Consider the following 23,945-nt stretch of genomic DNA (forward strand, 5'->3'; position numbering starts at 1 on the left):
AGAGGAGAAGAAAAGAAAGCTCATTTGGACAGAGTTGAGCTTGAGATGGAAAGGAATCAGCGCCAAGCTAGAGCTATTGGTACCTATGATCAACCCAATATACATGGGAGTAGGCTGGGGATCACAGCTGTGGAGAACAACAACTTTGAGATCAAATCCAGCTTGATCAACATGATAGAGAACAACAAGTATCATGGTCTTGCTTTGGAGGATCCACTTGATCACTTGGATCAATTTGACAAGTACTGTGGCTTTTCAAAAACAAATGGTGTTTCTGAAGATGCCTTCAAGCTGAGATTGTTTCCATTTTCTTTGGGAGAAAAAGCTCACACATGGGAGAAGAACTTTCTAAGTGATTATATCACGACTTGGAATGAATGCAAGACAACCTTCCTCAACAAGTTCTTCTCTAGCTCAAGGACTGCCAAGCTTAGGAATGAGATCTCTGGGTTTCAACAGAGGAATCTTGAAGGTTTTAGTGAAGCATGGGAAAGGTTCAGAAGCTGCTGGTCTCAATGCCTACATCATGGTTTCACCAAGGAGAGTCTGCTCAGTACCTTTTATAGAGGAGTTTTACCTAAGTTCAGAAGCCAGCTGGATACTGGTAGCAATGGGTTCTTCTTGGGGAGAACTGAAGAAGATGCTGAGAAACTTGTTGAGAACATGGCTCATAGTGATTCAGTCTACAATGATGAGCATGATAGAAGCAACAGAGGCAGTGGAGGAGATGATCAGAACACAAGGAAAGAGTTGAAGGCTTTACAAGACAAGTTGGATAATCTTCTCTCAGATAGAGCTAAACAAGAGAAGGTGAACTCTATTGGTGAGCAGAAACAAGAGGGGATTGATGTGGTTAATGAAGTTGATGGTCTAGAAGGTCAAGAAGAGTTGTGCTTTGTGAATGCTAATGAGACATGGTACAAGAAGGAGCCTAAATTTCAGTACCACAACAACTACCAACAAAAGCTCTTCTACAACAACCAGCAAGGTGGTTGCCAATCTACACAAGGCCAAGTTGGGTCTTCCACTTCTTCCCCTCAAGAAAGTAGCATCAATACTATGTTGAAGCAAATCTTGGAGTCTCAGAATAACACTGCAAAGAGCATTGGAGATGAATTGAAGATTCTCCACACCAAGATTGATGGGAACTACAATGACCTCAACAACAAGTTCCTACAACTCTCCTCTCACTTCAAGGCTTTGGAGAATCAGTTTGCCTCTATGCCTTCAACCTCCAAGCGTCCAATGGGATCTCTACCAGGGAAATCAGAGCAGAATCCCAAAGATTATTGCAATGGTATCCTCTCTACTACTTCTTCTGAGATTGAGTTGCGTGATCATGAGAAAGAGGTGGATCAGAATGAAAACCTCTCGTATAGAACATAATTTGTTTCCCAAGCTGCAACACAAATTGTGGATAAGGCTGAACACAAGGCTATGTAGAGAGTTACGGCACAAGCTGAACTGAAGGTTGCAGCAGAGATTCTGAAGAGAGATGAGCACAAGGCTGAAAAACAAGTTGAAAGAGAGGCTGTGCAGAAGCTAAAGGAAGTTAAGTTGGAAGGAACCACTGAGGTTGAGCATTCACCTTATGATAATCTCCCATTTCCACAAAGGGTCCTCACCAAAGCTCAAAAGAAGGTGATCTCCAAGTTCAGAAATGACATGAGTGCTGTAGGAATCAAGCTTCCAGAGATCTCACATATGCGTGATGCTCATGTCCAAATGATGCTCATCAAAGACATTCTAGCTCACAAAGAAGAAGTAGCAGAGCTTCTTGACATCTCTACTTTTCAGCTTGATCCACCAGTCAAACCAAAGTCCATTCCAAAACTAGAAACCAAAGGAAAATTCACCTTGTCTTGCTCCCTTGGTAAGTTCACACTTGATGATGTTCTTGTTGATTCTGGTGCAAGTGTGAATGTGATCTCAATGGAGATGGTGAAGAGTCTTGGGATTGAAAACATGGAGCCAAACATATCCTTACTAATGTTTGGGGACTCCTCTTCTACAACTCCAATTGGTCTCATCAAGGATTTTGCTTTGAAGATTGGAGCTTGCACCATGTCTATTGATCTCACTGTTTTGAAGATGGCAACTGAGAAGATAGTCCTATTGATCCTTAGCACACCATTTCTCACAACAGTAGGAGCTTGCATTGACTTTGCCAACGAGAAGGTCACACTCCTCAATGTGAACAAAGCTATCTCCTACCCAATCAAGTCTCCAATGATGAATGTTGAGTATTGTGGAACCATTACTTATGGAGAACCTTCCATTGAGAAGCTCAAGGGTGAAGTGATTGTTAGTGAGAAAGAAGGTTTTGATGGAGAGTCCTCTAAAGAGATGTGTGATAAGCACTTGGAAAGTGCTACGAAGGAGGGGGTGAGTAGAGCCATAGAGGCTACTCATGACAAGAAGAAGATGATGAAAGAACCTCACCCTACTTCTGTTGAAAAATATTCACACATTCTCACTCTTCACCAAATAAAGTTCAAAGATGGAGTGATTGAGTACAAGATCAAGTGCAAGGGAAGGTCTAAGTTATTCTCAGGTGCAAGAGCCATCATAACTCCTCAGCTCCAAGATGATCCACTCAAGCTTCAAGAGCTCCTCTCTCAGGTCCTCACCATCACTCTTGAAGGTGGGAAGGATCCTCCTTCTCCGTTCTCCACTTGAGGTACCACTCCAACCTTTACATTGTATATACCAGTTTTTCTTTGCATTTATTCTTTCTTTTGGGTATCTCTTTCAACTTACTAACACGGAGACTGTGTGAACTAAGTTTGGGGGAGGTAACAAGTATTTGATCATGTTTGCTTTGATGATATTGCATTGAGTCTTGCATTGTACATACATATTTGCATAGAAAAACAAAAAAAAATTTGAAAAATTTGAAAAACACAAAAAGAAGCATGTAGTTGCATCACTTGCATTCTTAGGATTGAGTATAGAGCATATAGGTTGCATTCATGAATAGAGAGAAACCTTGTAAAGAACACATGTCTAGAACTCAAAGTGACACTCTAGTTAAACATATCAAGTAGCTTAAGCATCTCTTGAAAACCTTGCATGCTTCGAGCCTTGAAAACTCTTCTTGAAACTTGTTTGCTTGCTTGATATTGGCATTGTTTTTAAAATCAGCTCCAAACTGAACTTGGCTTGATTGAACTTAATCTCTCTTGCATATGGGCACTTGCATACTTGATCATGGATCTCATACACATTTGAGTTATCTTATTCCATTATACCACTCTTTGTTAACTCAAATGGCACTCCATACCCTACAACCCTAGCCATTCTTTGAGTCCAAACATTGATTTGCATGAGTGAGGCCTCTTTTGATAGCTTGTCATGTGCAAAATCTTGAGAGTATTGGAGGCGACATAGATTTGTTCTCATCTCTTGCTAGCATAATGAGCTAGCATTTGGGGATGGTGAGTGGGTTTGTGTATTCTAAATATTAATATTTTGGGTTTGGGGAGTGAGAAAGATGAGAAAGATGAACAAAGTGTCATGAAAAAAAAAATCCTAGGGACAAAAAGAAAGAATGAAACTCTAGATTGTGTACAAAAGAACCTTCCCCCTTATAAAAAAAAGAGATAAAAAAAGAGAATCAATGAGAAGGTGAGAAGGGAAATGAGAAAGAGTTATAGCTAAGTGTTGTAAAAAGTGAATAAAAGTCCCTAGTTGGTTGAGTCAAAAGAAAAAAGAGTGTTGTTCATTGGGTGAGTGATGTGAGTGAGTGCTATTTTGGTTTTAGGATGGGGATGAAAAGGGTAGAGCTTGTAATCACTTAGGAAAATGGTAGAACGATGAGAATGGATCTATGTATGCATGAATTGCATCTAGTCTTAGATAAATTTTGCATAATGATCAAACTCCTTGTTCTTGAGTGATAACCACTTTGAAATGATGCATTTTAGACCATTTGCTTACCTAGCCAAATGATTGAGATCATGTGCCCATTTGTGAGAATTCACCTTGTGTGTGTGTGTGAATCAATATGAGGGCTGGTTGAAGGAACTTGTTGGTTGATGAGTATTGCAACTTGTCTAAAGGCATAAGAGTATTGGTAGGCCTAGAGAAGCTAGAGTATAATAAGAGAGTTTGCTCATGCTATTTGCTATATTTCTTTAGGATGTTAATGAGTGCTAGGAAGTGTTTCTTTTGGTTATGAGTTCCCATTAGCAAACCTCTCTCCCTTTGGCTCTTGAAAGTTTACTTGTGGACAAGTAAAAGACTAGTGTGGGGGAGTTGATATCTTGCACATTTGCATTGTTTTAACTCTTCATTCTTGCATGTTTTGGTCATTTAGATTAGGGATTATGCACTTTAGTTTCCTTTTTGCATTGCATACGTCTTTATCAGATGTTGGACTAGTGTCCATTGGAGTTCTTGGAGGTACTTGGAAGCATTTAGGATCAAAGAGGGAGTGGAAAGTGTTTTTTGAGCGAGTAGAGCACCGAAGCGGGCAATGGGAGCGACCTACGACACCCGCTCCAGACGAAACAAAGGCAGCGCGACATCCCACAGCGGGGTTCGACACCAGCTCTGAGCGATGCATCTTGGTCGACGAACTTTAAAGCTGGAGCGGGCAGTGGGAGCGAGGTTATCAACCCGCACACCATATGGAGTTATATGGAGTAATGAAACAGAGAGCCGGAGCGACCTCTCGGAGCGAGGTGAGGCACCCACTCTGGAAGCAGAGCGACCTGGTGGAGCGACTTCATCAACCCGCGCGCAATATGAAGAAATGAAGCAGAGAGCCGGAGCGACCTCTCAGAGCGAGGTGAGGCACCCGCTCTGGAGGCAGAGCGACCTGGTGAAGCGACTTCATCAACCCGCGTGCGTTTCTCTTCTTCTGATCGAACATTTATGTTTTATTTGGGCCTTTCAGGTTGTTGACTGAGCCCACTAGGTTTTAGAAGTCATATAAATACTCTCTAAACCTAATGTTAGGATCTTATCTTGTTTTCTATCAAATCAAAAACCACTTTTGGGTGAAAGATCTAATCTTGATCATAATTTCTTATCTTTGCTTGATTACTTTGACCATTAATCATGTTTAGATTTGGATCAACTAATGATCTAGTGTCTACCATGATTATGAGTGAGTAGTCATCTTTGGATTCATGGGTTAGGATGATTTAGGATGATTAAGTGATGATCTAGAATGTTTAGAATAAATTAATGTGTTTTCTTGCTTGATTGAGTGATCTTAATGCTAAGCTTGAGTTGGCCATTCTGGTTTAAAACTCTAGACATTTCATTGCCCGGAAGGTGTTCGATGAAATGCCTGAGCCAACTCATTAAGCTCTTAGCTTACCCTACCAAAGGGATTTGATGTTAGGGGAGTTAGGAAAGTTGAATGATCTATCCTTAATGATTGCTTGATTGACACAAACCAAAGGAATTTGATGTTTGATCATGAGAGTAAATGAGCTTTTATCTTGGAAGAGAACTTGCTTAGAATTGATATCTAGACTTAGGGGAATGTGTTGATTGAAACCTTACCATTTTAGATTTAATCTTAGTCATCTGAAATCAAAATCTTATGCCCATGATTCCTTCTTATTCCAATTGATTGAAAGTTGATGTTTAGTTGCTTTAGAAACCTGTTAGATTTATTGAATCACCTTATCACTTGATTGCACTTAGATTAAGTTTGAACCTGCATTTTCTTTGCATCAAAATACTTAGAAATGGATTGACATATTAATTACTATAATGATTTGATTATTGGACCTTTCAAAAGTCTATTTCAGTTTGGAAGTCAGAAGTGCGATTCAGTTATCGGGTGTATTCAGATTATGGTGGAGACCTGGATAATAGCAGGTCAACTACATGGTACGTTTTTACTCTTGCAGGAGCACCTATATGTTGGAGATCGGTACAACAACCCATTGTAGCGATGTCAACCACAGAAGCTGAATATATGGCACTTGGAGAAGCAGCTAAGGAAGCAGTATGGGTACAAGGTCTTGTATCCGAGTTGGGTGTTGATCAAGGAGGTGTTCAATTACACTGTGATAGTCAAAGCGCTTTGTACTTGACTAAGAATCAAGTGTATCATGCAAGGACGAAGCACATTCGAATAAGGTTTCACAAAATAAGGGAGTTAGCAGCTTCTGGAGAAGTCTTGTTGGAGAAGATGCAGACGTCGAAAAATGCAGCTGACATGTCGACCAAACCTGTTACAACGGAGAAATTCAAGCATTGCTTGGATTTACTCCATGTTGTCTGATGCTAAGAAGCAAGGGAGGTTCCCCAGAAGATAGACCGGATAAAGAGTTTTGTAGATATTTTTCGTCAATGTGGAGTTTGTTGCATCTTGAGGTGTCTTGAATCTCTGTGCACCAGTAAAAGCTCAACATTTGTATTCTACGATACAGTATGCCTTATCGGTTTAGGAAAATTTACTTTTATTAGATAAATATGTATTCTTATAGGGAAAAATAAATAAGGTTTTGAAGCTTTTATAAATATGGATTTAAGGGTTTGTAAGTTTATTTATTCACATAATAATAAGAAACTCTAAACGGATATTTGCCTTACGTTTTTACTCTTTTGGCTTTCTTTTGTTCACAACGTAAATGAAAGTTCGAATTTATGATATAATTAAGAAAACCAACTTTGCGTAAACTACCGATTTTTTAATTAAGGGCCCGTTTGTTTCTCCATCTGGATGAACCATCTGGATGAAGATGAGAGTTTTGTTTGTTTAGATACTAAAAGTGCAACTCATTCAGATGGATCATCCGGATGACTTTCGGAAATTTAGGGTTAATTTTAAAGTCCATCCGGCTGAACCAATTTGGATCATTTGAATGGAGATGGTTCATTCAAAATAGTATAATGTCTATTATGCCCTTAATGTAATTCACAAATTACAAATCTAAACATAATATCATTTTGTCACACATGAAAACTAACAAAACCACAAAAAATGCGTTTTCCCGCAAAAATCTAAAAACTAATTTTTCACGCCAAAACCCCAAAAACGCATTTTCCTGCCAAAATTGTAAAAACGTGTTTTTCCACCAAAATTGCAAAAACGTGATTTCCCGCAAAAATCGCAAAAACGTGTTTTCATGCCAAAATCACAAAAAACATGTTTTCACGTCGAAACCCCAAAACGCAAATTTCCGCCAAAACAAAAAAAAACATGTTTTCCCGCCAAAATCGCAAAAACGTGTTTTCCCGCCAAAATTGCAAAATCTCGTTTTCCCGCCAAAATCGCAAAAACGCGTTTTCACGCCAAACCCCCAAAAACGCGTTTTTCCGCAAAAACCACAAAAATGCGTTTCCCGCCAAAATTGCAAAATCACGTTTTTCCGCCAAAACCGAAAATTTTCATTTTCCCGCCAAAACAAAAAAAAAAGTATTTTCCCTGCCAAAATGTGTTTTCCCACCAAAACCACAAAAACACGTGTTCCCACTAAAATCGCAAAATTTCGTTTTCCCGCCAAAATCGAAAATCTCATTTTCCCACCAAAACCGAAAATCTCATTTTCCCGCGAAAACCGCAAAAACGGGCTTTCCCGCCAAAACAAAAAAAAACTATTTTCCGCCAAAACCGAAAAATGTGTTTTCCTGCTAAAACCAAAAAATCTTATTTTCCCGCCAAAACCACAAAAAAACTCGTTACCTTTGAAATAATTATAATGTAAATATATTAGACTAAATAATTAAATGTAATATAGTTAAAATTAATATCAAATATATTATTAAATCAAAGTGTATTTTGGTAATTTGTTTACTAATTCATTTGGTTGAAAATGAAAATAAAGAAACAAACATAAGATCCATTTAGATGATTCTTCTAGATGAACTATTTGGATGGACAAACAAACAGTCACAAAAATCTGAATAGATCATCTGAATAGATCATACAAATAAATCACCTGGAAGGAGATGACAAATGGAGAAACAAACAGATCCTAAGTAATTACTAGAGAATTTGACAAAAAACCCGATTCACCACACGCTCCTATTTTTTAATTATTTATCTTCAAATGCAAGTAATACTTTTATACGCGTATGAATTCAATTGTAACAGCTAAAGAACAGATCCAGCTAAAAGTCCGAAATAAAAAGAATCATTTTTAATACAAAACGTAAAAGTACGTAGTATTATTCCGTAGACAAACATTCGCTAAGAAGACAGATTGAAAGAGGTGTCCCACTCTTCTAGTCAAATATTCATAATATTTAACTTAGTTCGTAATTCTCATGCATTGTGCCTAAATTAACGCCTAGTGATTATTCATTATAATATAGTGATTTGTATATATCTCCACTAGACGGTTATGATATTCTTAAATTATGAGTATATGTATATCAAGACAACTACACAAAAGATACATACTATATTAACTGATTTAGTTTGTGTAAACACAGATAATTGAATTAGATATTTATGTGTTAAGAAAAAATAAACATGTGCACAAGTTGTTTGTATTAGTCTTATATATGTATCCCCCATAATGCGTATTAATATCAGTTAGAAGAAATAATTTAACGGTGGAAAGCCATGCATGCAAGATTAAATATTTTTGTTACTAATTTCATCGTCTAATGTTGGACGTTCGTAATGATAAAATTAATTTACTGACCACTCTTTTGTTGCGGCTCAACTAATTAATATTCCCTCTGTTTTTTTATCGTAAGTAGTTTTAGATGAATGCACAAATATTAAGAAAGTTATTATTTTTTTCAAAAGTAGCATTTGATATATAAAATAGGTGTAGTTAAACCAATCATAAATATGTATATATTATTTGATTGATAACATTATACCCAATAAAAATAAAAATTACTTAAAATTATGAAAACTACTTATATTTTGAAACAAACAAATTTTGCTTAAACTATTTACAATAAAAAATAGAGAGAGTACTATTGTTTTCCCATAATTACCTAATAAAGCCATTGGCCACATAAAAAAAATAGGTAAAAAAAGAGAAGAAATTCATAAATCTAAATGTAGGTAGTTAGGTACATACAAGGACCTTATTCATATACGCTAATATTAATTATAAAACTAATCTGTTACAACGATTATAAAATGCAATATCGGTAAAACGTAGCTCCAATTAGTTAATGTGTTCGTAGCCCGGCTTTGTTTACTCATTTACAACCACGATTCTATTACTCGTTTCCACTATAAATACATAAACCAAAATCTCAAACTATATAACACAACATATCCAAAGTTATAATCTGAAATGTTTTCACAAATATATATGAATCATATGGTTAATAACTAAGAAGAAACTAATATATATGGCAAGTGTTACTAATTTTAACCCCCACGGCGTCTTCTTACCGTTATTCCTTGTCCTGGCAGCAACAGCAACCGCAACCACAAGACCATACCCATTCCTCCCAAGGCCACGGGTCGGGTATTACGGTAGTGCATGCTGGAATGTAGAATCGATAGTGCGGTCCGTGGTCCAGTCTAATTATTTCACAAATCCAGCCAATGCTCCGGGCATTTTGCGTATGCATTTTCACGATTGTTTCGTCCGTGGCTGCGACGGTTCCATTCTCCTCGACGGACCTGACTCTGAGAAAACGGCGATTCCAAATCAATCGCTGAGAGGGTTTAACGTTATCGAAGAAGCTAAGACTCAGCTTGAGATCGCGTGTCCTCTAACAGTCTCTTGTGCTGATATTCTCGCACTAGCTGCTCGTGACTTCGTCGTTCTGGTTTAACCTATATGTTATTTTATATTTTAAGTCTAACTATTGTTTATAGCTTTACGTAACCTAATGGAAGTTTGATTATGCATGAATAGACAGGTGGACCATGGTGGCCAGTTCCATTGGGACGACTCGATGGTAGGGTTTCCTTAGCCTCGAATGTTGATTTGCCGGAACCTACTGACTCAGTTGCGGTGCAGAAGCAGAGGTTCGCTGCGAAATATCTTAACACCCAAGATCTAGTTGTCCTTGCTGGTACGTAAATAAATTGAGATTAGGCTTCTCCTAGTTTCAATCCTAATTTTTCGATTTTCTTTTTATTTGAATGTTTTTTTTTAATATTAATCCATTATAAATACCAAATAAAGCGTTTACTTTTCTTTTCTTAAAAAAAGAATTGAATGTATATACATGAAAGTGTATATTTTAGGGTATTAAATTTATTTAGTTTTAGATTTGCATATTACTTTCAGGTTATTAACCTCTATATGTATAACCCGTATAACTAAGTATATGTTACATGTGTAAATAAATTTATAGTAGCATGGCGTATTATAGATTTAACAATATTTCACCATTTCTTACATCTTAATTAATTAAGTTAAGCTAGAATTCATAAAATACGTTGTATAATGTATTGCAAATTACACAATTTGAATCTATCTTGTGATACACTCCAATTTACATAGTGGATTTTGTGTATAAACAGCCGGACACACGATAGGAACGGTGGGGTGTGGTGTGTTTAGGGATAGATTCTTCAACTACAAAAACACAGGAAGTCCTGACCCAACCATCAACCCAAATTTCGTCCCTCAGATCCAATCTCAATGTCCTCTCAACGGCAACGCCGCTACTCGTGTCACGCTGGACCTGGGAAGTGAAGGCCAGTTCGACACTTCGTACCTTAACAACTTGAGGTTTTTTTTTTTTTTTTTTTTTTTTTTTGCTAACCGAGTATCCTGGCCCCACCGAGGTGGTCCAGACTAGAGACCGAAATGAGCAAGGACGCTGCCAGGGCGTCACCACGTGGCTCACCGTGTAACGGTCTTCGGTCTCGGGTGCTGCAGCCCACATGTAAATTCCGCAGTGGCCAAGGCTCGAACCCAGGGGCGGACACTCCAGCTGGAGCTCCTATACCACTAGACCAAAGCAACTTGGTTAACAACTTGAGGTTTGGTCGAGGTGTCCTTGAGTCTGATCAGTTCCTATGGAATGATCCCGAGACTCGTTCCATCGTGGAGCGGTTGCTGGGACTACGGTTTCCGTTTTTGCCGTCTGGACCCGAGTTTGCTAGGTCGATGTCTAAGATGAGTCTGACGGAGGTCAAGACGGGTTTGGATGGGGAGATTCGTAGTGTTTGTTCTGCGATCAATTGATAAACATAAAGGAAACTATTATGATGTCATAAAAGTAATAAATAAAACATGGAGATATAAAGTTCAATAGACTCTCCAGCTTTCCAAGGATAACAAACAAATAATGATTAAGCATTTTCTAGCATGATTATAGTGTTTAATTACGTCGATGCATGAATATGAGGAAATAAGTGTTATAGATCATGTTACAAAAAGTGTCTAGAATAGAACTAAGAGCATCTTTATCGCAGTCTCTTAAAAATGTAATTATAATTTAAAAATAAATAAAAATTAGCTATTAACTGAACAAACGTCTCTTAATTAAGCGTTGGAAGCGTCTCTTAAGAGACACGTGTTCTCATGAGAGAGTTTTGTGTTTAGCTCTCTCTCTCGACGGATCTCTTCTCCTCTCTATCCATCCAATCCACCATCCCCGACGTCGTCCAATCCCTCGATCTATCTCTCCGACTCATATCCTCCAAAACCCAAAAACCAGCACTTCTTATTTTGTTCTGATCTCTTCAACCTATTCACTCCTCCGCCTCTGAAACCTCCATCACCGTCCTCATCAGCCACCACCACATGTCCCTCACCAGCAGCGTGTCATACCCGAAACCCTAGATTTCCCTTCTCAGGTGAGGATTTCTTGTTTGTTTTGCATCTCTCAGTACTTAATGGCCCTTGGATCCTTGCTCTATTTGCAGAAAGCAAGTAATTTTAATTTGATTTTATCTATTTTTCTTCCTATTGGTTTGTGTGAAAACGTTGCTTCTTGTGGTTTAGTTTCGGGTTTATTCTAGTATTGTTAGTCTAGTCATGGAGGTTCTCATGTCTGATTGGGATTGGGAATCTCCTTTCGTTTGCAGTTCTTGAGCCACCATGCTTTAGGTGAACTTTTGACCGAAGAAGACCAAAAGTTTTTTGCGTTTCATTGCGGTTTTGTTTCATAGTTCCATTCATGTCATTTACATCATAGTAACCTCTTGATTCATTTTTTTTTCTGCTATGACAGGTTTTCAAATATCTTAGCTCTCTGGATGTTGAGGATGCCAAAGATGTGAAATCTGGATACTGTATCACCTTTGTAAGTCTCTTCTAATCACATATCTTTGTTATAATGCCATTTTTATCAGTGTGGTATCTCTGATTGGTTTAAGAAAGGCAAGCTAAGTTTTTAGCAAATTAGTATACTGATTGTATGTAGTGAACAAAAAAGAAGTATACTGATTGTATGTTGTGAACTACAGCACCTCAATCCCAACCTCTACTCTGAGGATGAAAACGTCACCAAGACTTTTGCCTTCCTAGAAGAAGGGACAACGAAAATGGAGTAAGTATTAATGTCTTTTGCTATTCAAGAAACGTTTTGGTTATCTTGTTGATCTGGAAATCTTATAAAGCATCATGTATGGTTAGGCACGTACTAGTTTTTTATAGCTTGTTGAGAATATGACATCAAAACCATTTTCTTTGGAGAAGAAAGTAAATTTGATGGAAGATGTTGCATGGTTTTTTTAAGAACCTTTAATTTAGAGACTAGCATTGGAGCATTCTTTTTATTGGTGTCTCTTAACTAAGTTTTTAACTAACATTTAATATTTAAAAAGTCATTAAGATACCCTAATGGGTTACAGGTTAATGATGCTCTAAGGAATGGGTAATAGTTCCCTTTGATTATTCATGTATATATTAAAGTTGAAGCAGGAATTATGATTCATTACTCTTTTCAAATTTTTGTTTTCTGTTTATCTCCAATTTTAAAAGAAACTGGAGTTGAATATAACTTATAAGAAGATAATAGAAAATATGTGAAAGTCAATAAAGATATAAAGAATCAGTTTGAATTCACTGTGCGAAAATGAATCTAATCATTAGTGGAAATGATTAATGGAATAACAATAACATAGTGGTTGACTTTGATAATAAAGAAAAAGCGAGTCAATGATATTATGGCATCGAAGTTGTCTCTTGGTGGTTTCATTAAACAAGACATCTCTTGTCAACTTCGTTTTAAAAACAAAAAAGACATCTCTTGTCAACTAAAGGTTGTATATGCTTTTTTCTCTCTTCTACCGGCTAATATAACCTTTTCCAATTAACATTTTCATACATTTATCATAGTTTTAAAGACCCTGTTTATCACTAATATTTTTAAAAGTAAGAAGTTATCTATCGGTTTTAATTCATTGTAACACAAAAAAAAACCATATGCTCATGATTCTGTTACGTAAAAATAGAATTCTACAACAATTACACCATTTTTTCCTGAGTTTCGTGTGCATTGTATAAAATATTTGATTGATAACACATTCAAGAGGAATAAGTGTTGAATTTATGAATGTAATAGAAAGTCGACTATACAACTATGCATACTTCGTCAAAAGGATAATGAAACGGGAGAGCAAGATAATGATGTTCAATGGGCAGGTCAATTGGTGATGGCTTGTCATGTGGGAATACTGTTAAAGGGTGAGGTTTTGGGTTCAAGATTCACCAACAACCTAATTATGGAGTCAGAAAAAACTCATAATGGAAAGGTTAGGGTCGGTACGCTACAGCGCTGTGAACCTGGGGCCCACGGGGTGGGTAGTTCCCACGGGGCGGGTTGTCACAAAAATATCAACTTTTTATGTGACAACCCATCCCGTTCACTCGGAATCCGGCTCACAGTCATGCAGGGCACCGACCCCAACTCCTCAATTATCAGATCAATTGGTGACAACTCATCCTGGAAGAGTGTTGTTAAAGGGTGAGATCCTGGGTTCGATACTCACCAACAACCTAATTATGGAGTCAGAGAAAACTCATAATGGAGGGGTTGGGGTCAGTGCTCTGCAGGGCTGTGAGCCAGATTCCGAGTGAGCGGGATGGGTTGTTACACATAGACTTGGTTCTTTTCAATATACTGGCTAGGCTCATAACATTTTCGAAATGTATTTTAATGAGATTTTTATTTGCTTATTATATCTTAACAAATGCAGAGTTCCGCAAAAATCCAAATGCAGTTAGTTTGGTTGATTTTAAATACTGATTATATCGACCGACATGTTCTTATTCAATTTAAGATAATTTACTACGTTTTAGAAAAAATGTGTAATATGGTTTTATACGTGAGAATTATAATCTATGATCAAGAAAACATATTCAAGCTGATTGAAGACCACTACTTCGATCTAAATACTGTACAAACTAAGCAAGCATAACTACACAATCGTGATCGAGTGGTTGGTCGAGTGGTACTGCGAGTTTAAAAATGTGTTTAGCATTTTGGGATACTAAACTCAAATTTATTTGTTTGTGTGGGTGTGTGACATGGATGTATGATTCCCATTACGTGTAATCGGATCTGTCTGTTACCGGCTGACAAATTTCTAGAGTACTAGTCAGTTGGATCTCGATCCACCGGATACTTCTGTTATAAAGAAAAAAATGAACTAAACATACAAGTTCTCTTTTTGGGTGCACAAGTAAGCGTACAATTTGTTATTCAAAGTTGAGCAAAAAAAAAGTTGTTATTTAACCGTCACACGCGTTTTATTGTCATCAGGAAAAAATAATTTCTTCATCAGAAAATTTACGCATAAGCAAACCAGCTGTCAGTATAATCGTTTAATTACTTTAGTCCTGGGAAGTGATTAACTACTGATTAAAGTCATCATTATCCGTATTCTCTTCGTTTTGTAGCCTTACCCATGCACAAACTTCTTCTCCGATAAGTTGAAAGATTCCATGGCGGTGAATACTTTTAGATTTTTAATTCTTCATAGAACTCTTAATAGTACTATTGCTAAGCCAAAAACAATATTAAGAAGTTAACTTAAAACTATTATAGCATATAAATTTAATCATTTTAAAAAGTCAACTATACCCTGTACAATTTCATTATCATTACCATGTTCTGACCAAAAAATCGAAAACTATATTATCGCCACGCAATAATTATACGTACAATTTATCTCCATATGATCGGATTATAACTATGATTTTACCAAACTTTTGAATCTATCATCAATCATTTATATTTTATAATTTAAAGCGAAGATAGCTTCGATCAAGGATACATAAACAATATGAAATATGCATAATATAATTGTTCCAAAAAAAAGCATAATACATACATATATGTTAAATGGACCGACTCGTCAAAACCATAATGCAACTAATTATTATTTCATGATTAACTATAGCAACTTATAATAATATAACTCCCATAAAATTCGGCGTCGCGTGCCGAAGTTGATCGTTGCAATTCTTATTACCAAGACTTTTTTTGCCTATAAAGACTAACCCTTTAACACCAAACTCAGACACACACACAACAAACAATAACAAAGCTCAAATACTTTCTTATACATTACCAAACAAAATACAAAATGGGTCGTGGTTATAACTTACTATCCATTCTAGTAACGTTTTTAGTATTGGTTGCAGCTGTAACTGCACAAGGAAATCGTGGTTCAAGCCGTGGAGGTGGTGGTCGAAGACCACGTGTTGGGTATTATGGCAATAGATGCCGGAACGTAGAGTCCATCGTGGCTTCGGTGGTTCGAGCACATGTCCGGTCCAACCCGGCTAATGCACCCGGGATTTTGCGTATGCATTTTCACGATTGCTTTGTTCGTGGCTGCGATGGCTCAGTTCTCCTCGCTGGTGATACTAGCGAGAGAACCGCCGTTCCAAACCGTTCATTGAGAGGGTTTGACGCTATTGAAGAAGCTAAGGCTAGGCTTGAGGTTGCTTGTCCTAGAACTGTTTCTTGCGCTGATATCCTCACCCTTGCTGCACGCGAAGCTGTTGTTTTGGTAACATATTTTAAATTAATTATTTTGGTTTAAATTGTTACACGCACGTATAAACATATAGTATTTAATGTATTGTGTGTAACCGAATGCAGACCGGTGGTCAAGGGTGGCGAGTGCCATTGGGACGTCTGGACGGCCGAATCTCACAAGCCTCGGACGTGATCTTACCCGGACCATTCGACCCCGTCGACAAGCAGAAGCGAGACTTCGCTGCTAAAACTCTCAACACAATAGACCTCGTAACCCTTGTTGGTATGTTTTCATTACATTCAGCGAGTATAAAAACATTCAGTACTAGCTGATAATGCTAATATTACGAGTTTTGGTTTGACTAGGCGGACACACAATAGGAACTGCTGGTTGCGGTTTGGTAAGAGGCAGGTTTTTTAACTTCAACGGCACAGGACAACCCGACCCATCAATCAATCCGAGGTTCGTACCATTGGTTCAGAATCGATGCCCTCTAACCGGAGACGCATCAGCCCGAGTCGTCTTAGACGATGGTAGTGTTGGCAGGTTTGACACGTCGTTCCTAAGGAACGTGAGGTCAAGCCGTGTAGTTCTCCAATCCGACCTAGTCTTATGGAGGGACCCCGAGACTCGAGCCATCATAGAACGGTTATTAGGTTTACGCCGACCATCACTGAGGTTTGGAACAGAGTTCGGGAAGTCGATGGTCAAGATGAGTCTTATAGACGTTAAGACAGGATCAGATGGGGAGATTCGTAGGGTTTGCTCTAGGGTCAACTGATTAAGAATATGAAAGCACAACAGTGTGGTTTGGTTTTAATCTATGATGGTTAATGAATAATCATTTGTTTTATACAATAAGTTTGCTATATCATCTTGTGGTTTGATTGTTACGTTATAAATATTCAAGTGTAAGATTGTACTTGTAACATGTATGTATTAGAACATGTTTATCCGGGTCCTTAGTGAGGTTCTTAGTGCGTGAGCCCCCACAAAACCGTTAAGGATCGGTTACAAAAACTACTAATTAAGAACCGATTTTAGTGAGTTTCTTACACTGTTCGTGGGCTCCACTGATTCGTGGCGGTCCGCGATTGGTTTGCTTTTTAATTTTTTTTTTTGTTTTAGACAAAAAAAAAACTAGGATAAACATGATCTTATACTCTAAGATTGTCATTTATTTCTTATACGGAAGGTATTTGCATGAACGAATTATATAAAGAAGAAAACGTTTGATTACGTTAGATGAATGAAAACTAATATCAGTAATGATTATTGATTCATAATTAAATATGTAAGTAAAGGTGGAACCAAAACAGAGGAATAAACAGAGCAAAAGATTTCTGAATAATACTGCTTAAATCATAAGGTTATAAACGTTTTCCATATATAACTAAAGCCGAAGGATCTAGAGATGATACAACTGTGATCTCAGCAGCTGGCCATTAACAAAGAAGAAAATCTATTGGCTAGCTGGATTGACTGCTTTATCGTACGTTGAGCACAACCTCCTTGTGCTCTATATCTTTTGTGAACGTTGGAGGTTTGTCTTGCAGCTGAGACTTCACAATGAGCTTGTTATGTTGATGAACTTGAGGCCTCTTGTGTTGTTGGACTTGGACTACATTAATATCTCCTCGCAAACTCGTGGTGGGCGACGACACAACACCGAGTTTGGAACGTAACGAGTAGAAGGCCTCTTGTGGTAATGACTTAGTGAAGATATCAGCAAGCTGTAACGAAGCAGGCACATGCTGAACGATCAACGTACCTTTAGCCACTTGTTCTCGAGCAAAATGGTAGTGAGTTGCAAAGTGCTTGGACTTTTTATGTAACACCGGGTTAGCAGTAAGATGAACCGCTGATAAATTGTCACAGTATGCTTCAGCTGATTTCATAGAGGGAAAGCCAAGCTCCTGCAACAGATCTCTGATCCAAGAAAGTTCTGCAGCAGTGTCAGATAAACACCTATACTCTGCTTCTGTTGATGATCTTGAGACTGAATCTTGCCTTTTAGCTGACCATGAGATGAGGTTTGAACCAATCATTGTACAGAAACCACCTGTAGAACGTCTTGTCTCACTGCAACCGGCCCAATCACTGTCACATAAAGCTTTAAGAGAAGAATCTGAGTCAAAGGTAAAGTGTAGACCCATGGTAAGAGTACCCTTGATGTATCTGAGAACTCGTTTTTGCAAATTGAAGTCAGCCACTGTTGGTTTGTTCAATCGCTGACACACTAGATTAACTGCAAACTGAAGATCATGTCTTGTTAAAGTCAAGTACTGAAGCTTTCCAGCAAGACTCCTAAAGTATGATGGTTCTTTGAAGTATTCTTCTTGGTATGGAACCTTGTTTAGTTGCAAAGGCAATGAAGTAGGCATAGGTGAGCAATCAATCATCCCTGCCGTGTGAAGCAAGTCTGATGCATACTTCTCTTGATTCAGAAACATACCAGTGGGCGTGTATTGCACTTGAATTCCAAGAAAGTAGCTCAAAGGACCCATGTCCTTCATTCGAAACTCAGAACTAAGAGAACTCAACAGCTTCTTTAACACATCAGGGTCATTACCGTTTAATACCATGTCATCAATGTATAATAGGAGAAAGATGATGGTAGTACCGTGATGATATATGAAGAGAGATGGATCTTTAACACTGCAGATGAACCCAAACTTCAAGAGAAATGTGTTGAATTTGTCAAACCAAGCACGTGGAGCTTGTTTCAACCCATAAATAGCTTTGTGCAGGAGACACATACTCTGGATGCACATTATCTTCAAAACCGGGAGGCTGTCTCATATAAACTGTTTCTGCTAAGTCACCATGCAAGAAGGCGTTTTTAATGTCTAATTGCTTGATATCCCAATGATTAACCGTAGATGTATGCAGCACCATTCGAACTATTGCTGTTCTAACAACAGGACTATAAGTTTCCAAGAAATCAACCCCTTCTTCTTGTTCATTTCCTTTAGCGACAAGTCTTGATCTCAGCTTCTCAACTGTTCCATCCGCATGTAATTTTACTTTATGAACCCATCTACACCCAATGACATGATCATCTTTAGGACATGGAACCAGACTCCATGTTTGTGTCTCATGACATGTGCCAATTTCTTCAGACATAGCTCCATTCCAACCAGGGTGACTAAGAGCCTCAGCCAAAGTTGTAGGCTCTTTAGTAACACTTTTGATTGTATGCAACACATATCTTGGGTTTGGTTTTTTGATACCATCCTTTCCCCTCGTAACCATAGTATGAGTGTTGTCTTCTGGAGGAGGGGCAGGTACCTGAACTGGATTTGGTGCATGCTCTGGGACAGGCACATGATCTGGTGAAGGAAGAGGTGGAAAATCTTCTTCTGTATACTGATAAGTAACCGGGTTGACTGGAGGTAAATCAACTTGTCTTCGACTTCCTGTTATAACTTCTTCTTGGCTTGCTTCAGTAACAATTTCATCTTCTGAAACAACAGTCTTCAAACCTTTGTACCAAGCTTCTAACAAAGGTGTGTTTATCTGCTCACTACTTGACTGATATATATATCAGAGAATGGAAAACGACCTTCATCAAAGAGAACATGGCGACTTATGTACACACGTCCAGTAGGAGGGTGAAGACATCGATATCCTTTATGTTTCTCTGTATAACCCAACAAGGCACATAAAAGACTCTTAGGATCAAACTTTTTTTGCGCATACGGTCGGAGATATAGATAGCATGCACATCCTAACACGCAAAGGGCTGAATAGTGAGGTGCAACTCCATTTAACTTCTCAAAAGGACTTGTTGTCTTTCCAGTAGCAGAGTGTGGAAGCAAGTTTGTCAAGAAATTGGCTGTGAACAGAGCTTCAACCCAAAGATTCTGAGGTAGCTTCGCTTCAAACATCATAGACAACCCGAGTTCAAGCAAGTGACGATGCTTTCTCTCAGCCAAACCGTTCTGTTCTGGAGTATGCGGACAGCATAAGTAGTGTTTGATGCCACACTGTGCTAGATGCGACACAAACTCTGTGTTTACAAATTCTCCTCCTCCATCACTCTGAAAAATTTGTATCTTCCTTTCAAACTGATTCTCAACCATGCTTTGAAAGGATTTAAAAACAGAAAACACATCTGATTTGCGCTTAAGCGGATAGAGCCAGCTGAATCTCGAGAAATTATCAATGAAAATGATATAATATCTGAAACCTTGAACATAAGTTACAGGAGCAAGACCCCATACATCACTATGAATCCTTTCTAACGGTTTCTCAGACTGAAAATTTGAACTAGAAAAGGGTAACTTGCAGGTTTTCCCTAGCTGACATGGCTCACACATAGTCTTAAAGACTTTATTACCTGAAATTGCTTGTATTGAAGATAGATATTGAAGAATTTGCTGGTGAGGATGCCCCAATCTCTTGTGCCATATGACATCACTTGCACATTGCTGCCTAGATGAGTACAACGCAAGAAACTGAGGGTTCTCTAACCGGTACAGACCTTCACGCTTGCTTCCTCGACTGAGAAGTTGTTGTGTCTTTTTGTCCTTAACAAGTACATCACGGGAGTCAAATAAAAATTCACAGAGATAGTCATCAGTCAATCTCGATACAGATAGCAGAGACTTTGTTATTGAAGGACATACTAGTACACCATTAAGTGGTAAGGTACCTGATATAGATGGTAATGCAATGGAGCCGACATGAGTGATTGGGAGAAAGTCTCCATTAGCAACGATCACTGCATCTGTTCCAGAGTAGGGTTGTGAGGATTGCAGATGCTCAGTGGAGTTTGTAATGTGATGTGTGGCAGCTGTGTCAGGGTACCACTCATTGCCATCAAAGTCTGACTCTTCTGTAGTTCTCATCACTGCATTTGCCTGAGGTAGCTGAGGCTGAAAGTTCTCATCATACCTCTGATAACACTGGAATGCTGAATGACCAAACTTGCCACATATCTGACATGTAGGACGAGACGAACTCTGTTGCTGTCCACGACCACTGTTCTGACCATACTGCTGATAGAAACCCCTGCCTTGTGTTGAGTAACCTCATCCCCTATAGCCTCCACGGTATTGACCTCGACCACGACCAGAGTAGCCGCCTCTATTTGTATAGAACGCCTGGTGCGGAGTGATCTTAGAGGACGATGTGTATGCCTGAACTTTTTCTTCAAAGGAGATTAGCTTGGACATAACATCATCAAGAGAAGGTGCCGGTATAGCATCCATAGAGTTCTCAATCACAGTGCAGATAGACTCATAATCTTTTCCTAATCCGTTTAAAACACCAAAGATCTTCTCACTTTCAGGAATCGCAGAGCCAATAGAATCAAGTTGATCACACAGAGATTTGATTTCAGATAAGTAAACCGCCATAGTTTTACTACTCTTAGACATAGTCTGAATCTTCCTCTGTAAAGCTAGCTTCCTAGTGGCCGAAACCCTATTATACTTATGTCCTAGAGCAGACCATACCTCTTGAGACGAATGGAGACCATAAAAAGAACGAAGCGCGTTTTCGGAGAGAGTACCATAGATTCATGCCATGATGAGTTGATCTTTCTGTACCCACTTGAGAAACTCCGGATTTGCGGCTTCCGTGACTTGATCTCCTTCTCTGACGGTAATGGTTTGCGCAGGACTAGGTTGACCACCATTGACGTAGCCGAGAAGCAACTGAGAAGAGAGGAACTGCTCAAACTGCAGTTTCCACAAGAGATAGTTGTCATCCTTCAGCTTGAGTGTGACACACTGATTGATGGTGAGATTTGACGCGGAATGAGGGTCAGGATTGCCTTCCATGGCTCTGATACCATAAAGGTGGAACTAAAACAGAGGAATAAACAGAGCAAAAGATTTCTGAATAATACGTTTATTGCTTAAATCATCAAGGTTACAAACGTTTTCCATATATAGCTAAAGCCGAAGGATCTAGAGATGATACAACTGTGATCTCAGCAGCTGGCCATTAACAAAGGAGAGAATCTATTGGCTAGCTGGATTGACTGCTTTATCGTACGTTGAGCACAACCTCCTTGTGCTGTATCTTTTGTGAATGTTGGAGGTTTGTCTTGTAGCTGACACTTCACAATAGGCTTGTTATGTTGATGAACTTGAGGCGTTGTTGGACTTGGACTACATTAATAGTAAGTTAATAACTAATCTAGATTAATCAAAACATTCGATATTATATATTATATGGTTTGGTCAAATGCATGAATTCAATATGTTGGATTCCGGCGAAGTTGCAATCACTAATCATGATCCATGGTTTAACTGTATCGTACCTACTTAGTTAGAAAAAGACTTTTTCTAATTAGTGTTTTTAAGTAAAATCCAATTTAGTCGTCGCATGAATTTTCATCTTGCTATTGCAAACAACTATATATGTAGTATACACAACATATATACACATGTAATAAGATATCCTGATCAAACGGGGACGGCTAAATTCGGAAACTACAAAGGATGACGAATCAGATCATAATAGTGTAATCTCTTAAGATTTATAAATTCACAATTTTTGTCTAAATATAGCAGGATCATAAGTATTCGTTTTTTGGGTATTTCGGTTTATAAATAGTATTTTTAATATTTATAAATATATAAATCATATTATAGAAATTTGGGTATCTATTCGGTTCTTGCTTCGGTTTAATTTGTTTTCAGTTTGGTTTCGGTCCGGTTCTAGTTCTTAGATTCTAAATATATAAGATCCACTTGGGTATTTGGCAGGATCTCGAACCAAACATTTTTTCAGTTCGGTTCTTCGGTTTCCAGATTAATGTACCCATGCATATGTTTAAATTTAAAGATTTTTGAAATTGAAACTCCTAAATGCTAAGGAGAACTTATTGGATTAAAGACTTCAGAAAATTTTAGGTTTTTTTTCTAAATCCTCTCTTATTGAATAATAGCATTTATAATTCCCATTAAACACCGGGTTATTGGATACAACATTTGTAGAAATCCCATTAAATTTTTTCTTATTGAAAAACAAAGATTTCACAAAAAATATTCATCAAAATTATTTTGGTGTACTACAACAGATTTACATTTTAAATCCAATTAAAAAGAATACCACCTAAAGGGATGAATTTTGTTTTTAAAACAACTAATTCATCTTCTTCATTTGACAAGAGAGCATGGTGCAGTTGGAAGAGAAGCAGCTCGAACTTTATCTATTGTTGTCATCTGAGACCGACATAGCTCTTGCAATTGATTTCGTTGATAGATGGAAAGCCAACAAATATCGTTATACTGCCAAATAATGTGTTCATAAAAATCTGCTTCTGGTTATGCACGCACATGGATACAAACCAAACATTGTTCGATACACAGCTTTGTTAAATGGAGTGTGCTGAACATGGAAATCGTTAGAGGCAAGAGAGATGAGAACATGAGTGAAGAGCAATGGTGGAGTGCAAATTCTATAGTGGGTTTCGTAGGGAAAAGAATTGTATGAGGCTTGTGATGTGGTATTCCGGATCCAGAAGTTGGATAGCCAAGAAAAGTCGTGATCAAGGAGTAGTCAGCGCATGAAGAGGGTAATTATATTTTAGGAACACCAAAAATGAAGGGTGGTTGAAATGATTTATTTCCTATCGATTATAAGGACTGATTGGTATAATTCATTTTATGAGGCAACTAGATTAAGATCCGCGCCTTGCGCGGGATAAACATTATATATATAAATTATTTTATTTATTATATGTTATTACATATTATGAAATAATAAATATATATTGAATAATTAAAAGTTAGTAACTATTACATATATAATTAAATTGGTACAAACGTATAAATCAATTTATTAATCCAAACAATTTTTAAAAAAATTTGATAGGATATGCAATTAAATTTAAATGATATTAACATATATAGTATATTTTTAATATTAATGTCTATTAAATGATGTTTTCTACTCATATGTTTTTTTATCATGTGCATCTTTAATAGTAAAAACTTTAAATTACTGATAACAAAATTTTCTTTGTGGGATTAATAATTTTACTAATTTATAATTTAAAAACAATTATCAATGTTAGTTCAAAACTTTTATCAAAAAAAAATTATTCAAAGCAAATTTTGAAATTAAAATATTTATTTATTCAATATGG

The 23,945-nt window shown here is 37.6% G+C and overlaps 3 protein-coding genes and 1 long non-coding RNA gene across 6 annotated transcripts; all 4 read left to right on the top strand.

The window, feature by feature from the left end:
* Positions 1-45: 45 nt before the first annotated feature.
* On the top strand, positions 46-2,679 carry LOC106330511. Its single transcript, XM_013768966.1, has 5 exons — positions 46-1,169; positions 1,213-1,297; positions 1,444-1,809; positions 1,948-2,304; positions 2,380-2,679. Exons 1-5 carry the CDS (start codon positions 46-48, stop codon positions 2,677-2,679), a joined length of 2,232 nt encoding a protein of 743 aa, XP_013624420.1.
* A 6,490-nt stretch (positions 2,680-9,169) lies between these two features.
* Positions 9,170-11,295, top strand: LOC106333319 (peroxidase 70). Its single transcript, XM_013771782.1, has 4 exons — positions 9,170-9,714; positions 9,804-9,963; positions 10,418-10,628; positions 10,883-11,295. Exons 1-4 carry the CDS (start codon positions 9,289-9,291, stop codon positions 11,085-11,087), a joined length of 1,002 nt encoding a protein of 333 aa, XP_013627236.1. The 5' UTR covers positions 9,170-9,288; the 3' UTR covers positions 11,088-11,295.
* Positions 11,296-11,406: 111 nt separating this feature from the next.
* On the top strand, positions 11,407-13,664 carry LOC106332923. 3 transcript variants are annotated; one of them, XR_001268237.1, is made up of 4 exons: positions 11,407-11,701; positions 12,079-12,150; positions 12,314-12,396; positions 13,494-13,664. It is a non-coding gene; the product is annotated as an uncharacterized LOC106332923 (long non-coding RNA). The 3 variants fall into 3 exon arrangements; XR_001268236.1 differs by lacking the exon at positions 13,494-13,664 and adding an exon at positions 13,414-13,491; XR_001268235.1 differs by lacking the exon at positions 13,494-13,664 and having other exon boundaries at positions 12,314-13,401.
* Positions 13,665-15,394: 1,730 nt separating this feature from the next.
* On the top strand, positions 15,395-16,768 carry LOC106332899 (peroxidase 69). Its single transcript, XM_013771391.1, has 3 exons — positions 15,395-15,868; positions 15,961-16,120; positions 16,204-16,768. Exons 1-3 carry the CDS (start codon positions 15,440-15,442, stop codon positions 16,617-16,619), a joined length of 1,005 nt encoding a protein of 334 aa, XP_013626845.1. The 5' UTR covers positions 15,395-15,439; the 3' UTR covers positions 16,620-16,768.
* The last annotated feature ends 7,177 nt before the right edge of the window (positions 16,769-23,945 follow it).

The sequence above is a fragment of the Brassica oleracea genome, chromosome C3 (assembly GCF_000695525.1).
Source record: "Brassica oleracea var. oleracea cultivar TO1000 chromosome C3, BOL, whole genome shotgun sequence".
NCBI classification, from domain to species: domain Eukaryota; kingdom Viridiplantae; phylum Streptophyta; class Magnoliopsida; order Brassicales; family Brassicaceae; genus Brassica; species Brassica oleracea.

Bases quoted from the DNA above. Each gene is read 5' to 3' on its own strand.
- LOC106330511 (XM_013768966.1), top strand. From the start codon at position 46: ATGGAAAGGAATCAGCGCCAAGCTAGAGCTATTGGTACCTATGATCAA. The intron at 1,298-1,443 runs GTATCCTCTCTA...AAGGCTATGTAG, and splicing joins TCCCAAAGATTATTGCAATG to AGAGTTACGGCACAAGCTGA. The intron at 2,305-2,379 runs GTTAGTGAGAAA...AGTGCTACGAAG, and splicing joins AGCTCAAGGGTGAAGTGATT to GAGGGGGTGAGTAGAGCCAT.
- LOC106333319 (XM_013771782.1), top strand. From the start codon at position 9,289: ATGGCAAGTGTTACTAATTTTAACCCCCACGGCGTCTTCTTACCGTTA. The intron at 9,964-10,417 runs GTACGTAAATAA...GTGTATAAACAG, and splicing joins AGATCTAGTTGTCCTTGCTG to CCGGACACACGATAGGAACG. The intron at 10,629-10,882 runs GTTTTTTTTTTT...TAACAACTTGAG, and splicing joins TCGTACCTTAACAACTTGAG to GTTTGGTCGAGGTGTCCTTG.
- LOC106332899 (XM_013771391.1), top strand. From the start codon at position 15,440: ATGGGTCGTGGTTATAACTTACTATCCATTCTAGTAACGTTTTTAGTA. The intron at 15,869-15,960 runs GTAACATATTTT...AACCGAATGCAG, and splicing joins CACGCGAAGCTGTTGTTTTG to ACCGGTGGTCAAGGGTGGCG. The intron at 16,121-16,203 runs GTATGTTTTCAT...TGGTTTGACTAG, and splicing joins AGACCTCGTAACCCTTGTTG to GCGGACACACAATAGGAACT.